The 17,586-nt window shown below is 38.5% G+C and overlaps 1 protein-coding gene across 10 annotated transcripts in view; it reads right to left on the reverse strand.

Moving 5' to 3' along the window:
• The window catches only part of Rbcn-3A (rabconnectin-3 alpha), a 237,540-nt gene that overhangs the window by 129,952 nt on the left and 90,002 nt on the right, over positions 1 to 17,586 (reverse strand). For all 10 annotated transcript variants that reach the window (XM_070098327.1, XM_070098328.1, XM_070098325.1 and 7 more), the window contains 7 exons: positions 12,903 to 13,010; positions 10,353 to 10,557; positions 9,850 to 9,961; positions 7,673 to 7,860; positions 3,950 to 4,096; positions 639 to 815; positions 202 to 417 (listed from right to left, as the gene is read on the reverse strand). In XM_070098327.1, the coding sequence (XP_069954428.1) occupies positions 202 to 417; positions 639 to 815; positions 3,950 to 4,096; positions 7,673 to 7,860; positions 9,850 to 9,961; positions 10,353 to 10,557; positions 12,903 to 13,010 (1,153 nt within the window). The remainder of the gene's footprint in view (positions 1 to 201; positions 418 to 638; positions 816 to 3,949; positions 4,097 to 7,672; positions 7,861 to 9,849; positions 9,962 to 10,352; positions 10,558 to 12,902; positions 13,011 to 17,586) is intronic.

A 17,586-nucleotide genomic window follows, 5' to 3' on the forward strand; every position in this document is an offset into this window, starting at 1 on the left:
CTTTTCATAACGCAATGCTCAATAAGAATTTAACAAAAATCAAAATATTTCTACATAAAAGAGTGAGAATAAAAAAAACCAGTCACTGCAGTAGATGCAAACCTTGAATGCAGTAACTCCTTCAATCATAAAGTTAATGGCAATTTAACAAAAACTCTTATTTCTACCTGAGAGAATAAAAAAAAGTAGAGAAAGACTCACCCCCTATGTGGAGGGCACTGCAGTAGTTGCAAACCTCCTTGAGAGCCTCCACTTCTCTCTCAAGCCACACATACAGCTGGTACCTCAGCTGGCCACCATCCACCTCACAGCCAGTGGCAAGAGTTGCAAGTTCCTCCATCATCATCTTGAGACATGACACAAATTTCAATTGCTGTGCCATTATATCCAAATGCTTTTTGCTTGCCTCTGAAGGTCCTATGAAAGAAAGCAATTTTAAATTAAGCTTTTCTACTCAAACTCTTTAGTATATGCTCAGCCACGTTTCCAAGAGTCTGGCTGAATGTCCCAGGTTCAAATCCTGGCTGGTCGCAGTATTATTTTTTAAAACCACTTTGTTTTGTGGATACATTAATATGTACATATGTATGCTCAAGCCCCAACCTTGATAGAGCTAGATGTAAAAGGTATGACTGTACCTTCATCACTGGCCTGGGACACTCTGTCCTGTGGTTTGTGTTCCTCCTCCCCCTCCTCCTCATCATCATCATCATCAGCCAGAGAAAAGTCCAGATCCAGCTCATCATCACCTTTCGTTTTCCTAAGTGATGCTGGAGCAGACCAGTCAAACTCTCCCGTGGTGGCTGAACCAAACCCTGAAGAATACATAACACATAGCGTTTTTTTTTTTTTTAGCAAGTCGGCCATCTCCCACCGAGGCAGGATGACCCAAAAAGAAAGAAAATCCCCAAAAAGAAAATACTTTCATCATCATTCAACACTTTCACCTCACTCACACATAATTGCTGTTTTTGCAGAGGTGCTCAGAATACAACAGTTTAGAAGTATACACATATAAATGTACACAATATATCCCTCCAAACTGCCAATATCCCAAACCCCCTCCTTTAAAGTGCAGGCATTGCACTTCCCATTTCCAGGACTCAAGTCTGGCTATATAAAATAACTAGTTTCCCTGAATCCCTTCACTAAATATTACCCTGCTCACACTCCAACAGCTTGTCAGGTCCCAAACAACATTCGTCTCCATTCACTCCTATCTAGCACACTTGCTGGAAGTCTTGCTGGAAGTCCAAGCCCCTCACCCACAAAACCTCCTTTACCCCCTCCCTCCAACCCTTTCGAGGATGACCCCTACCCCGCCTTCCTTTCTCTACAGATTTATACGCTCTCCATGTCATTCTAGTTTGATCCGTTCTCTCTAAATGACCAGACCACCTCAACAACCCCTCTTCAGTCCTCTGACTAATACTTTTATTAACTCCACACCTTCTCCTAATTTCCACACTCCGAATTTTCTGCATAATTATTTACACCACACATTGCCCTTAGACAGGCCATCTCCACTGCCTCCAACCGCATCCTCGCTGCAGCATTTACAAACCAAGCTTCACACCCATATAAGAGTGTTGGTACCACTATACTTTCATACATTCCCTTCTTTACCTCCATAGATAGCGTTCTTTGTCTCCACATATACCTCAATGCACCACTCACCTTTTTTTCCTCATCAATTCTATGATTAACCTCATCCTCCATAAATCCATCCGCTGATATATCAACTCCCAAATATCTGAAAACATTCACTTCTTCCATACTTCTCCTCCCCAATTTGATATCCAATTTTTCTTAATCTAAATCATTTGATACCCTCATCACCTTACTCTTTTCTATGTTCACTTTCAACTTTCTACCTTGACACACACTCCAAAATTCATCCACTAACCTCTGCAATTTTTCTTTAGAATCTCCCATAAGTACAGTATCATCAGCAAAAAGTAACTGTCAATTCCCATTTTGTATTTGATTCCCCATAATACATATTGCATATGATTTTGGTAGTAGGTTGGTAGACAGCAATCACCCAGGGAGGTACTACCATCCTGCCAAGTGAGTGTAGAATGAAAGCCTGTAATCGTTTTACGTGATGGTAGGATTGCTGGTGTCTTTTGTCTGTCTCATAAACATGCAAGATTTCAGGTACGTCTTGTTACTTCTATTTACACTTAGGTCACACTGCACATACATGTACACGTTTATGTATACACACTCATCTGAGTTTTCTTTGATTTTATCTTAATAGTTCTTGTTCTTATTGCTTTTTGTTTTATATCGATGGGGGAAGTGGAATAAGAATCTTTCCTCCGTAAGTCATGCGTGTTGTTAAAGTGAACTAAAATGCCGAGAACAATGGGCTAGTAAACCCTTCTCCTGTAAAGCCTACTAAAAAGATTAAGAATAAATGATATAGAAATAGGAAAATACTAAAAATTTTAATTTAGTGAAGGGATTCAGGGAAACCGGTTATTTTTATATAGCCGGACTTGAGTACTGGAAATGGGAAGTACAATGCTTGCACTTTAAAGGAGGGGTTTGGGATATTGGCAGTTTGGAGGGATGTGTAATAGGACAGTACAGAGCCACAATGTGAGATCCATCACTGGGGCTCTGATGGTCACTTTTTATATCTTTATATATGCTTCTAAACTGTTGTATCTGGGCACTCCTGCAAAAACAGTGATTATGTATGAGTGAGATGTTGAATGATGATGAAAGTATTTTCGTTTTGGGGATTTTCTTTTTTTTTGGGTCACCCTGCCTAGGTGGGAGATGGCCGACTTGTTAAAAGAAAAATTAAATGTACTGAAGGATTAAGAAAACATTTCTGAAGCTCATCTGTTTAAAAACAAAATTAATTTTTGGTAAATATCTTGTGGTATTTTAAACAGCTAAAGGAGATCGGTACTCTATATGAAGGGTGCACATATGGAATCAGCCTAATAATCTCATTATTATATATTTCATTTCATTTTTTTTTACCACAACAGCGGTCTCCCATAATGGTAGGGTCACAAAAAAAAAAAAATCATTAATTCAATAACAGTCTTGCCAGAAGTGCATGAACATCAACTGCAATGACCCTAAACTACAATATACCATTCTACAGTCAACTATGAAGCATGCCAAGTTGAAGCTGCATGCATGGTTCTTTTTATTCAAGCGAATCTTAATATTCTTAAATAGAAGTGGAAAACCAGTTGGGGGAGAATGTAGAGTGTTGGAGGTTGACCCTCCATCTGGAAACTGGCCAGACTTCCTTCATCCTAGAGCTAAAAAGACAGCAGTAAAACTTTAAACTTGGGTTTGAATTAGGGTTAAACTAATTGTTCTGTGATATTTTATTTCTAAAGATAAGTCACAATACCATGGCTGAGACAATTAACAAGTAACCCACAACTTCAGATAATATTTTGGTCTGCCATCCCGGATTGCCGCCTAAATAACTGAAATAGAGTTTACTTTCCAAATTGTGGGGCAGTTGTAAATTGTGCCATCCATTTTATTGTGACAATTTTTTTACAGAAAAACCTGTCAACAGGAAAGGAAGTTGAAAGATGAACAAAGCATTGTGATCTTTAAGGCCAATAAAAAGTTAAAAACAAATATAAACACAAACACCTGCATGCCAAAATTATAACAAAAAAAAAAAAAAAAAAAAAAAAAAAAAAAAAAAAAAAAAAAAAAAAAAAAAAAATTCAAACCAACAAGCACAAGAAAAAATAAATACAATCACACTTAGCTGAAATAACCTTGTCAACAGGAGGGGCATCCGAGCTGCAGTGTCAGCATGCCTCTAGCAAGATGGTGATGGAGCGAATGATGGTTAAAGCATTTCTTCTTTTACGGGTCATCCTAACTCAGTGGAAGGTGGCAGGTGTTTTAAAAAAAATAAAATCTACATGCCAAGATCTTGTTATTAATACTGTACCTGAGCTGAAGGTAAAGAGATTAGCAGATGTATCTTGGCCATCACCTACACGGCTGCTGCGTTCAAAGGAGGCGCCACTTTCAAGGGTTCCACTGTCTATTAACTCAAAGGCAGGTTTGTGCTCTTTTGATGGACTTCCCAAAAGATCTATATTTAAAAGGGACAATTTGAAATACAAAGATTAGTAAACAATTGTGACATTGATGAAAATACTTCATTTATCATAACAGCCTTCTCTGGTTTAAGTTGTTAGGTGGCAGTGGGAAAGTCACTGATAAAAATGTAAAATCAGAGTGTCCCAAGAAGCTGCCTTGTGGGCTACCAATATTTATGGGGAGAGAATATTATGTAACAGCTAAATCCTTGGTGCTTTTCTTTGAAAAGGTTATTGTAAGTCAACAATGTTGACAGACACACACGTATTGATATGTGCTCTAAGTATGACAAATCCAATAATGAAAAATAGTATGGTGATATCAACAAGATGTGGAAAAAGACACCCGTGTAAAATTCAGGACATTTATTAGAGGAAACATTTCACCATGAGTGCCTTCTTCAGTTACATACTGGCTGTCTCCCACCGAGGCAAGGTGACCTTAAAAAAAAAAAAAAAAAAAAAAAACCACTTTCACCATCATTCACACCATCATTCACTCCAAACAGCAAATTATTATTTTTTTTTATTAACACATCGGCTGTCTCCCACCAAGGTAGGGTGGCGCTAAACCTGTAGGGATTATACAGTGACTGGGGGAGGGGGATGGAAGGCATTCAGGTTCAGTTCAGGAAACTGGAGCACAGATCCAATTCCCTAGATCAAGACCCCTTCACCAGCATCAAGGAACCTTCCTTGAGGGGACAAATATACCAAACCCCTCCTTTAACCCTTTCAGGGTCCAAGGCCCAAATCTGGAGTCACGCACCAGTGTCCAAGAATTTTCAAAAAAAAAATTTGTTTTTTTTTCTTATGAAATTGTAGAGAATCTTTTTGTGAAGGTAATAAAACAAAAAGTACGAAATTTGGTGGAAAATTGACGAAATTATGCTCTCGTGAATTTTGATGTGTCAGCGATATTTACGAATCGGCGATTTTGCCGACTTTGACTCCCATTTTAGGCCAATTACATTATTCCAATCAACCAAATTCTTAGCTATTTCACTAGTATTACTTCTATTCTATCGATTGAGCACAAGAAATCGCCAAGTCAACTGTTTCAACTACAAAATAAAGTGATCGGAAATTGTTAATTTGGCCAATTTAACACAAAGTTCAAAATATTCCAATTTCAAAATAGGGTCCAGAATGAACAATGTAGGCATTCCTAGCACTAAACTAACATTTCCTCTGTTCATTAGTTATGTTTTGAGGCTTTACAAATAAATTCCATTTTGATTTTTTATTCACATAATGAATTTTTATTCACACCAAAAAATAGAAGATTTACTCTTATGCAATACTGTAATAATTGTATAAATATCATCACCACATTTGTGAATGTATATTAGACCCACCAGCTGACGTGTATTAGATGTGTGAGGTCGTTTGTTTACTCTTGAATATCGGCAAAAATTTAACATTTCCGCTACTTTGAGCTCAGTTTCAAGCCATTTCCAGTACTAAAACCAATCAAAATCATCTCTATTTCTGTAATATGTCTTCCATTCTATCAAATGAGACCAAGAAATCGCAAATATAACTATAAAAAACATACGAAAAAACACTGCAAAGTTGCTGTTTTAATCGAAAAATCATGATTTCATTTTTTTTCTCTCATTATACACAGTGTGCTGCAGGATCTGTTTTATGTGGTGCACACATACCACATAGATGTATTCTCTCATATCTAGGCCCAAATGTACCACTCACAGTTTATCAGAGTGAGCTGAGCTCATGGCATAGATCTACGGTTTGGACCCTGAACGTAAAGCCGTAGATCTACGGGACGGACCCTGAAAGGGTTAACCCTTAAACAGTCCAAACGTATATATACATTCTTATGTGTAGCGCCCCAAATGCATTTATAGGTTTTATTTTTCCTGCCTTCAAATTTGGCATGATTGGCCTGAGATGCCTTGTCAGCATAGAATGGGTTCTAACACTCAGTGTGCACAGTATTAAAAAATCTGGGACCACTTAGTACCTTGTGGAAGTGTCAGTTAAATTGAGTGCCAGCTAGAGCAAACAGTGCAGCAAACACCAAGGATTCACTGATGTAATGTCATATTAACACTCCTCTTTTAATAGGAAAGTGATGTTAACCCCAAGTTTAGGGTCTGTCTATCTGTCTGCCTATCTTTGTATCTCTGTCTATCTCTATCTCTGTCTGTCTGTCTCTATGTCTGTCTCTGTCTCTGTATCCCTGTCAATCTGTCTGTCTCTCTATCTGTTTGTCTATCTCTGTCTCACAGGTACACATAAATACAAGTATCTTTCTTTCAACGTACCAGCCGTATCCCACCGAGGTGGGGTGGCCCAAAAGGAAAAATGAAAGTTCCTCCTTTCAAATTTAGTAATATATACAGAAGGGGTTACTAGCCCCTTGCTCCCAGCATTTTAGTCACCTCTTACGACACTCATGGCTTACGGAGGAAGAATTCTGTTCCACTTCCACATGGAGATACGAGGAAATAGACAAGAACTAGAAAGAAAATAAGAGGAAAACCCAGAGGGGTATGTATATACAGTGGACCCTCACCTAACGATATTAATTGGTGCCTGAGAACGAATACCGTTAGGCGAGTTTTTTAGCGTTAACCGAGGCAAAATGTTTGCGTTAAAATGTATCGTTAGCTGGATTTAATGTTAGGTGATGCCATCGTTAGCCGAGGGTCCACTGTATATGCTTGTACATGCATGTGCAGTGTGACCTAAGTGTAAGTAGAAGTAGCAAGACGTACCTGAAATAAATACAAGTATACATAGTGTAAATTGCCTAGGATAACCCAAAAGATTCAGACAGAGTGCTATACTCTGCTTGAAGATGTGAGTAAACGTGATGACGACACAGTCTTGTGGCTCTCTCTGAGACAGAGAGCTAGATGGATAGACAGATAGACAGGGAGCTTGACAGACAGACAAATAGACAGACATGTTTGTGTACCAGCGAAAGCAAAGTGAGGACGAAGCTCATCAAATATCACCTCTAATCTTTTCTTATCAGCTGCACCCTTCCCCACCCTCGTGTATGCTCATCAAACGTCAGCTCTTATGAGTTGTTATCTCATCTCATCTCATCATGTCACTGTCAGGGGTCGACTTTGTTTTTCATGCTTCAAGGAAGCTTTTTTTTTTTTTTTAACAAGTTGGCTGTCTCCCACCGAGGCAGGGTGACCCAAAAAGAAAGAAAATCCCCAAAAAGAAAATACTTTCATCATCATTCAACACTTTCACCTCACTCACACATAATCACTGTTTTTGCAGAGGTGCCCAGAATACAACAGTTTAGAAGTATATATGTATAAAGATACAAAATATATCCCTCCAAACTGCCAATATCCTGAACCCCTCCTTTAGAGTGCAGACATTGTACTTCCTATTTCCAGGACTCAAGTCCGGCTATATAAAATAACCAGTTTCCTTGAATCCCTTCACTAAATATTACCCTGCTCACACTCCAACAGATCGTCAGGTCCCAAATACCATTCGTCTCCATTCACTCCTATCTAACACGCGTGAAGATCAACAATAGTCACAAAGCCAAATAGAAAGAACTGAGCTCTTACCTCCAGTATCAGGATTCTCTAGATCAATTACATTGTCAGGTAACTTGGACAAGACCTCAAGTGCAAGTGTTGGGCAGCCAGAACGCAGGTGAGCATGGGCTGTGGTGAAGTACAGCTGCCTCTCCAGAGGGGTCATGCTACTCTCATACACACTCTTTTTGTCAAGCATGTCTTGACCCGTCCCAAGGCTGAGAAATGATTCCAAAATACAGAAATCACTGTCAACTTACAAATACAATAGAATAAATATTTATCCAGCTCTCAAATGTGGACTGAAGAAAGGATAGTCACATTTTCCATTACACCGGAAAACATCTTTTGTTAAATATATTTTTTAGCATTAGAATCATAGGGGTCAGATCAATAAAACCACTGGACAATGTTAAATATCAAATATGCGATTGGCAAATAATCGACGCTCTATTGTATCATTCCTAAAGAGCAAAATTATTTAATCCCTTTATATTACATATTACCCAAGAATATAATGATTGGTATCTGTACAAGATTTTCTGCAAAAGACAAGAAAAAGATACATGGAGTGATGAGTTATGACCTGACCTCTACATATATTATAAGGTAATGAAAATGCCCATTAAGTACCAATATTACATAAATTATAGGGTAATGAAAATACCCATTAAGTACCAATATTACATACATAAAATTAACATTTTAGGAACTATTTTCCAGCAGAGCAGAGTAACTCAAACAAGAAAGCACAATCACTATCACTTGCTCTCCAATACCTTTTCATCATGATCCTAAGCTGACCCACCAGACACTTAAAGTGAAACAACTGTGAGCTTTTTCATATATTAAACCACAAACAGTTAACTTCAACAAGAAACCAAAAGAGCACTGCTGCCAAAGGAGTATTAGTCATATAATATGTACTTAAGAGCAGTCCTGATAGAATGAGTAGTCAATATACTTAACCCTTTGAGGGTTTTGGTCGTACTAGTACGGCTTAAGACCCAGTGTTTTTGACGTACTAGTATGCCTAAATTCTAGCGCTCTCAAATCTAATGAGAGAAAGCTGGTAGGCCTACATATGAAAGAATGGGTCTATGTGGCCAGTGTGCGCAGTATAAAAAAAAATCCTGCAGCACACAGTGCGTAATGAGAAAAAAAAACTTTGACCGTGTTTTGGGAATAAAACAGCGACTTTGCACTGTATTTTTGTATGGTATTTATTGTTGTATTCTAGTTTTCTTGGTCTCATTTTATAGAATGGGAGGCATATTACAGAAATTGAGATGATTTTGACTGGTTTTACAATGAAAAGTACCTTGAAATTGAGCGCAAAGTAGCAGAAATGTTCGATTTTTATCAAAGTTCAAAAGTAAACAAATCATGCCAAGCGTCCAATACACGTCAACTGGTGAGTCTAATATTCTTTCACAAGTGCGCTGATATTATTTATACCATTTCTACACTAATGCAGTAGTCTGCATAACAGTAAATCTTCTATTTTTTGTAAGAATAAAAATTCAAAGTGGAAAGTCAAAGAAATATAAGAGGGGCCTGGAGATGTGATTAACGAACAGAGAACTTGTTATTTTAGTGCCAGGAATATCTTTTTTGTTTATTCTGGACCCTATTCGGAAATTGGCACCTTTAGGAATTTGTGTGAAATTGGCAAAATTGCTAAATTCTGACCACTTTATTGGATAGTTGAAATTAGTAAATGGGTGGTTTCTTGTACTCATTCGATAGAAAAAATGGAGTTCTAGCGAAATAGTTATGATTTTTGTCGACTAGTACATTGGAATTGGCCGAAAATAGGGCTCATAGTGGGCAAAATCGCCGATGTGTAAACATCGTCGAGACCGCTAACTTCGCGAGAGCATAATTCCGTAAGTTTTCCATCAAATTTCATACTTTTGGTCTCATTATGATCGGGAAAAGATTCTCTATCTTTTCATAAGATTTTTTTTTTTTTTTTTTTTGAAATTTGGCTGACCCTGAGAACAAGTTTCGGAGAGGGCCTGTCGACCCTCAAAGGGTTAATGAGCCCTAACTAAACTTGAACTGTGATATTCATGCACTCCTGGCAAGACAGCTATTGCATAAATGATGGTGAATGTGTGTATTTCATTAGGTAGCCTTACCATGCTGGGAAATGGGCAATGCATATAAAAAATAAAAAAAATCTGCGTTACACTGGTACTGACCGGGATGCCATTAGTGAGCCTCCTCCTCCCTTTGCAGTATTTGCAATACATTGTCGTATCAGCAGTGGGTGAGTCCTCAGGTAAATGTAAAAGTTAAACACACTTGGATCAGCTGAAAATAATTATGAAAAATAATATTTTGTATTTTCTTTGCTAAAGCTAATCAATTATATAAACTAATTAAAAGTCCATGAGCCTAAGGATGTAGTATTAATCATCAATCCTTTTGTATTTATGAAATGCTTAATTTAATATTAATCTTATCATCAAGCCACAACTAACCCATAGTAGGTATTGATGTCATCCTGGGTTCCAGAGCAACCTAATTTATGTCTGCATAAATAACTCATTACAACTCTAACCAGATATAAACATATAAATAGTTTATTACCACTGTACCTTGTTTAGCTATCAAAACTCTGCAGCTCAGTCTTGAGACTTATTCATCTTATTTTCTACATCAACTAGAATTAGCACAACTTTTGGCTGCACTTCAGACTAACCTGCACTAACCCTACTTGTTGTGGAGGACTTAGTGACCACATAGTCTGGGTGGTGTATACCCAGTGAAGCATCAGTTTGAAGCAGTGTATTTAAAGAGTTGCTATAGTCTTTTATCATCCAGTATGCCACCGAGCGGAAGAAAGGATTGGGATGAACTTTCGTCAAATCAATATTTTCGCCATTGTCATCTTTTCCCAAAATCCTCTGAAAGATTGAGTTTCACATTTAAGAATGTCCAACTAGATCTAGTATCCTAAAATATAAGAAAAATCATACATATGCAGTTTCTGTAATATCACACTGTTAACCCTTAAACTGTCCAAACGTAGATCTACGTTCACTCACATGGCACTCCGAATGTAGATCTATGCTTCATTTTATGTGCGTAGCTCTACGTTTGGAGCGCTGCGCGAGCGAATGTAGATTTACATTTGGACAGTTTAAAGTAGAGTTCTCAAGATGGGAAGAAAAATGCCTGCATTCTGAAGGATGGGTGGGGACTGTTGGAGAATGAGCAGCTGCAAGGCATGTTTGGATGTTTCAATGGGCTCCATTTTATCAGACATGGCACTCCTACTGCCACCCCAGGATTTTGTCAACCTTACCAAACTCTGTATCAAGATTATTGATTTTCTCCTTTGGTAACAGTTTATTTTTTTATTAACACATTGGCCGTTTCCCACCAAGGTAGGATGGCCCAAAAAAGAAAAACTTTCACGATCATTCACTTAATCACTGTCTTGCCAGAGGCATGCTTACACTACAGTTATAAAACTGCAACATTAACATGTCAAGTCCTAAAAACCATTTGTCTCCATTCCCTCCTATCTAACCCACTCATGCATGCTTGCTGGAAGTCCAAGCCCCTCGCACACAAAACCTCTTTTACCCCCTCCCTCCAACCTTTCCTAGGCCGATCTCTACCCTGCCTTCCCACCGCTACAGATTTATACACTCTCAAAGTCATTCTATTTTGTTCCACCCTCTCTACATGTCCAAACCACCTCAACAACCCTTCCTCAGCCCTCTGGTAATCCTTCACCTCCTCCTAATTTCCAAACTATGAATTCTCTGCATTACATTCACACCACACATTGCCCTCAGACACGACATCTTCACTGCCTCCAGCCTTTGCCTTGTTGCAACATTCACCATCCATGCTTTGCACCCATGTAAGAGCACTGGTATAACTATACTCTCACGCATTGCCCCTCTTTGCTTCAATGGACAAAGTTCTTTGTCTCCACACACTCCTCAGTGCACCACTCACCTTTTTCCCCTCATCAATTCTATGATTCACCTCCTGTTTCATAGACCCATCTGCTGACATGTCCACTCCTAAATATTTTCTCCCTCCAATATGATATCCAATCTTTCATTACCTAATTTTTTTGTTATCCTCATCACTTTACTCTCTCATATATTCAGTTTTAATTTTCTTCTTTTACATACCCTATCAAACTCATCCACCAACCTCTGCAACTTCTCTTCAGAATCTCCCAACAGCACAGTGTCATCAGCAAAGAGCAACTATGACAACGCCCACTTTGTGTTAGATTCGTTATCTTTTAACCCCACACCTCTTGCCAGCACCTAAGCATTCACTTGTCTTACAACCCCATCCATAAATATATTGAACAACCATGGTGACATCACACATCCTTGTCTAAGGCCTACTTTTACTGGGAAATAATCTCCCTCTCTCCAGCATACTCTAACCTGAGCCTCACTATACTCATAAAAACTTTTCACTGCTTTCAATAACCTACCTCCTATTCCATACATCCATAAATGCCACAAAAACCTCTTTACCCTTATCTAAATACTGTTCACCTATATGTTTCACTGTAAACATTTAGTCTACACACCCCCTACCTTTCCTAAATCCTCCTTGTTCATCTGCTATCCTACTCTCCATCTTAATCTTAATTTGGTGACAGAATAGAGATAATTCATCAAGGCACTGGGGTGACCCTCAAGTGCAATTATGGCTAACCTCTACATGAAGCACCTCTAGAGAGATGGTTTTAATAACATAATACTGCATCACATCATGTGCCTTAGATTCAAGAACCACATCCTAGTCATGGCCACTGGACAACTCAACAACCAGATGAGCGAAGGTAAGTAATCCATCCAATTAAGCCTAGAAAAGGAGAGGGATGACTCACTATCCTTTACAATATTCTGCTTATTAAGGCTGATAACTCTCATAAATACAGAATGTATGTCCAGGAAGCCAAATAACAATGATCATCACATATATTACTGGGTATTAATCCCATCATGATCTTTGAATTAAAGTGGAGTAACTTCATCAGTTTTTATATTGAGCCTTAAGAATCAGCAACAGTTAATACCTGAAGAATGACTGCTGCCATACTGAGGACATATGTACTGGTTATTCAGCTGATGTGAGCCTCTAGTGATATGCTTGTATGTATGACAAGGAGAACATATATGTACTCAGTGTGTAAGGAAGAAACCAGTTACTAGAAACAAACTTAACTACTAGTACATATATGGAAGAAGAATTTCAACTAACTTACAGTATAGAGAAGTTTGCTGAGAGTTGGGGGAACAGCCTCATACTCTCCTTCATACAGACGTATTATTACTATAGCTAGTTGTTCATCCTGAAGTTTATTCAGAACCACCTGAGAAAAGATAATGATTACATTTAACTTCTCACATACATCAAAAGAAGTTGAAAAATTACCTGTTACTATATATATATATTTTTTTTTATCAACACATCGGTCATCTCCCACAGAGGCAGGGTGACCCAATAAGAAAGAAAATCTCCAAAAAGAAAATACTTTCATCATCATTCAACACTTTCATCTCGCTCATACATAATCACTGTCTTTGCAGAAGTGCTCAGATACGACAGCTCAGTTACAGTGTTACCCTGCAGTGGGCTACATGTAGAGCCTAGTCTGCCAGTAAAAAACAACTACCTCTTCAATAACAAATATATACAGTAAGTAAAACATTTAATTACATACAACAAAACTAAGGGCACTATCAAAGTCATATTATGATAATGTCAACAGGAAAAATTAAATTGTTGACAATATAAAGGCATTATTTTGCAACGGATTTAAGTAAAGAAATGATGAGCCTGCTCTTATATATTCATTTCTCAACTACATGAAATCTGTAATAAAGGCAGAATTACTAACAAAATGTTAAGTAATGGTCACAGATGCAACTAATGTTGCCATAATAAAATGCACTGCTCACGCTTTTCCCCTCATCAGTTCTATGATTCACCTCATCTTTCATAGACCCATCCGCTGACACGTCCACTCCCAAATATCTGAATACATTCACCTCCTCCATACTCTCTCCCTCCAATCTGATATCCAAGATTAGGTGATGAAAGATTGGAGGGAGAGAGTATGGAGGAGGTGAATGTGTTGAGATATTTGGGAGTGGACATGTCAGCGGATGGGTCTATGAAAGATGAGATGAATCATAGAACTGATGAGGGGAAAAGGGTGAGTGGTGCACTTAGGAGTCTGTGGAGACAAAGAACTTTTTGTCCTTGGAGGCAAAGAGGGGAATGTATGAGAATATAGTTTTAACAACGCTCTTACATGGGTGTGAAGCATGGGTGATGAATGTTGCAGTGAGGAGAAGGCTGGAGGCAGTGGAGATGTCATGTCTGAGGGCAATGTGTGGTGTGAATATAATGCAGAAAATTCGTAGTTTGGAAGTTAGGAGGAGGTGCGGGATTACCAAAACTGTTGTCCAGAGGGCTGAGGAAGGGTTGTTGAGGTGGTTCGGACATGTAGAGAGAATGGAGCGAAACAGAATGGCTTCAAGAGTGTATCAGTCTGTAGTGGAAGGAAGGCGGGGTAAGGGTCGGCCTAGGAAAGGTTGGAGGGAGGGGGTAAAGGAGGTTTTGTGTGTGAGGGGCTTGGACTTCCAGCGGGCATGCGTGAGCGTGTTTGATAGGAGTGAATGGAGACAAATAGCTTTTAATACTTGATGTGGTGTTGGAGTGTGAGCAAAGTAACATTTATGAAGGGATTCAGGGAAACCGGCAGGCCGGACTTGAGTCCTGGAGATGGGAAGTACAGTGCCTGCACTCTGAAGGAGGGGTGTTAATGTTGCAGTTTAAAAACTGTAGTGTAAAGCACCCTTCTGGCAAGACAGCGATGGAGCGAATGATGGTGAAAGTTTTTCTTTTTCGGGCCACCCTGCCTTGGTGGGAATCAGCCAGTGTGATAATAAAAAAATAATAAATAGTTGCATGTGTCCATTTTTTTTAACACGTCAGCCGTTTCCCACCGAGGCAGGGTGACCCAAAATGAAAGGAAAAAAAACTTTCATCATCATTCAACACTTTCACCATCACTCATACATAATCACTGTCATTGCAGAGGGGCCCAGACATGATAGTTTAGACGTCACTTCAAACTGCCAATATCCCAAACCCCTCCTTTAAAATGTGTCCATTTACCTGCATGAAATCTATTTCTTAACAGGGTATAATTACTTTAGGTTGTTAATATAAAGTTTAGCCAAATCTAATGCTGAATGATTTTTTTTCTGTTCCCTTTTTGTTTATGTGAGTACTTTCAAGTGTTATTTTCATTTTTGGGTAATAAGAGAATGGATGAAAAGTTTGTAGACATTGCAAGTTAGTGAATGGTTCTCTGGATTATCCAATTTGGTAGTTTTGCCAGCTATATGCACCTTGCTCATTATGAAAGATAACTTGCCCAGGGAACCAAAGTTAGTCTTATGTTTGACAGAAACTAATACTGAGTACAATACATTAAAGAGTATTATGCTGGTTTTTCTAAGCTTAACAATAACACCATAGATGGTTCAACAAAAACAGGTATATATATTTAGAAATTATTGCAGCAGAACAGAAAAGGAGTAATCTACGATAGTCTATACATATGGTGGAGGAGTAATAAAAAGCTTGTAAAGAAACTCCAAAATAAAGGCAAGGTACTGAACATGAGGTTAGACAACTAGCATCATGCAAAGCATGAACGAAATACATATGGAACACGTCCCATGAATAAAACCAGATTCTATGTTTTCCTAGAGGCTCTTGTATGATGACCATACCATAGAAGGTTCTTTCCAGTCACTGAATGTTCTATCACTGCTCTCCTGAGCTGTGCACATATAATTTAACACACTAGCTGTGTCCCACCAAGGCAGTGCGACATGAAAAACAAAAAAAACACTTTCATCATCACTCACTCCATCATCATCATCATCATCTTGCCAGAGGCATGCTGATATTTCAGTTCAAAAACTGCAATACAGCCTCTCATCATTTAGCGATGTACTCATTTACCAACCAGCTCTCCAACCAGTATGCCAACCAATGTAATGTTTATTAGAGCCGATTTCCTCTATTCTGTTCATTACAATATACAGTACACTACCGTATAAACATTTAAAAATATACTAAAATTGTTATAAATGGTGCAAATGTGACATTAAAAAAAGATGGTTGACACAAACCCACTACCAGTATAGTATGCTCTTTGCTTAACAACCAATTCACTTACCGACCTGCTCTTAGGAATGGAACCACATCGTTGAGTGAGGAGAGACTGTATAACCTCATCCCTCCTTCTGAGTACAGGGACTGTACTTACCACTTCCAGGACTCCAAGTCTGGCTGTGCATATCTTCTATACAATTTTAACTGCCATTCCCCCCAATTCTTTATTGCTTAACTCACCCTTCCATTTACACTTCCTCCTATTGTTTATAGTACAGGTCTCCCTCAACATTCACGTTTTCAACTTTCACGGGCTTCACACATTCGCGAATTCCCAACCGCCAAATTCCCGGCCACCAAATTCCCAGCCGCCAAATCATATTTAAGTTTCCCGCCACCTGCGAGTCCCTACTACCCTCCCTCCGACCCCCGCAACTGGCAGCCAGCCCTCCCACCACTCAGTGTGGTGAGTGCTTTGTTTGTTCATTATTTGCTGTTAAACTACAGTATAAATAATGTAAACCCATTCATGACTGCATATTGGAATGGCTATTAGGAAAGGTATTAGACGGTGACATCATGTGTTTACTCTTGAACACTGCAAAGAATTAAACATTTCTGCTACAGCTAGCGTGCGTGAGCGTGTTAGATAGGAGTGAATGGAGACGAATGGTACTTGGGACCTGACGATCTGTTGGAGTGTGAGCAGGGTAATATTTAGTGAAGGGATTCGGGGAAACCGGTTATTTTCATATAGTCGGACTTGAGTCCTGGAAATGGGAAGTACAATGCCTGCACTTTAAAGGAGGGGTTTGGGATATTGGCAGTTTGGAGGGATATGTTGTGTATCTTTATATGTGTATGCTTCTAGACTGTTGTATTCTGAGCACCTCTGCAAAAACAGTGATAATGTGCGAGTGTGGTGAAAGTGTTGAATGATGATGAAAGTATTTTCTTTTTGGGGATTTTCTTTCTTTTTTGGGTCACCCTGCCTCGGTGGGAGACGGCCGACTTGTTGAAAAAAAAAAAAAAAAAAAAAAAAAAAAAATAATAATAATAATAAATATGATATAATTGAAGAAGGAAATTGTACAAAAATACGAGGGAGTGGCTGACACATCGTCAGTGTGACTTTGTTTATGCTGGAGTGAACATTAGTCTCCCTGCTCTTCCAAACATTTCACAATAATTCATTGTGTTTGGTGCTTGTAGATTGAGTGTGACTGGAGTGGTAGAGGCAGTGATTGAGGCAATGGTATTTAATAACATACATGTTAATAATAATACATGTTAATAATAATACATGTTATTAATAATAACATGTACTATTATTATAACATATATGTTATTAAATACCACTGCCTCAACCGCTGAATTATTGTGAAATGTTTGGAAGAGCAGGGAGACTAATGCTCACTCCAGCATAAACAAAGTCACACTGACGATGTGTCAACCACTCCCTCGTATTTTTGTACAATTTCCTTCTTCAGTTATATCGTATTTATTATTATTATTATTATTATTATTATTATTACCATTGTTATTATTAGCAATAGCAGAAATGTTCGATTCTTTGTTGTGTTCAAGAGTAAACATATGATGTCACCGTCTAATACCTTTCCTAATAGCCATTCCAATATGCAGTCATGAATGGGTTTACATTATTTATTCTGTAGTTTAATAGCAAATAATGAACAAACAAAACACTCACCACACTGAGTGGTGGGAGGGCTGGCTGCCAGTTGCGGGGG

The sequence above is a fragment of the Cherax quadricarinatus genome, chromosome 62 (genome assembly GCF_038502225.1).
Source record: "Cherax quadricarinatus isolate ZL_2023a chromosome 62, ASM3850222v1, whole genome shotgun sequence".
Taxonomy (NCBI): domain Eukaryota; kingdom Metazoa; phylum Arthropoda; class Malacostraca; order Decapoda; family Parastacidae; genus Cherax; species Cherax quadricarinatus.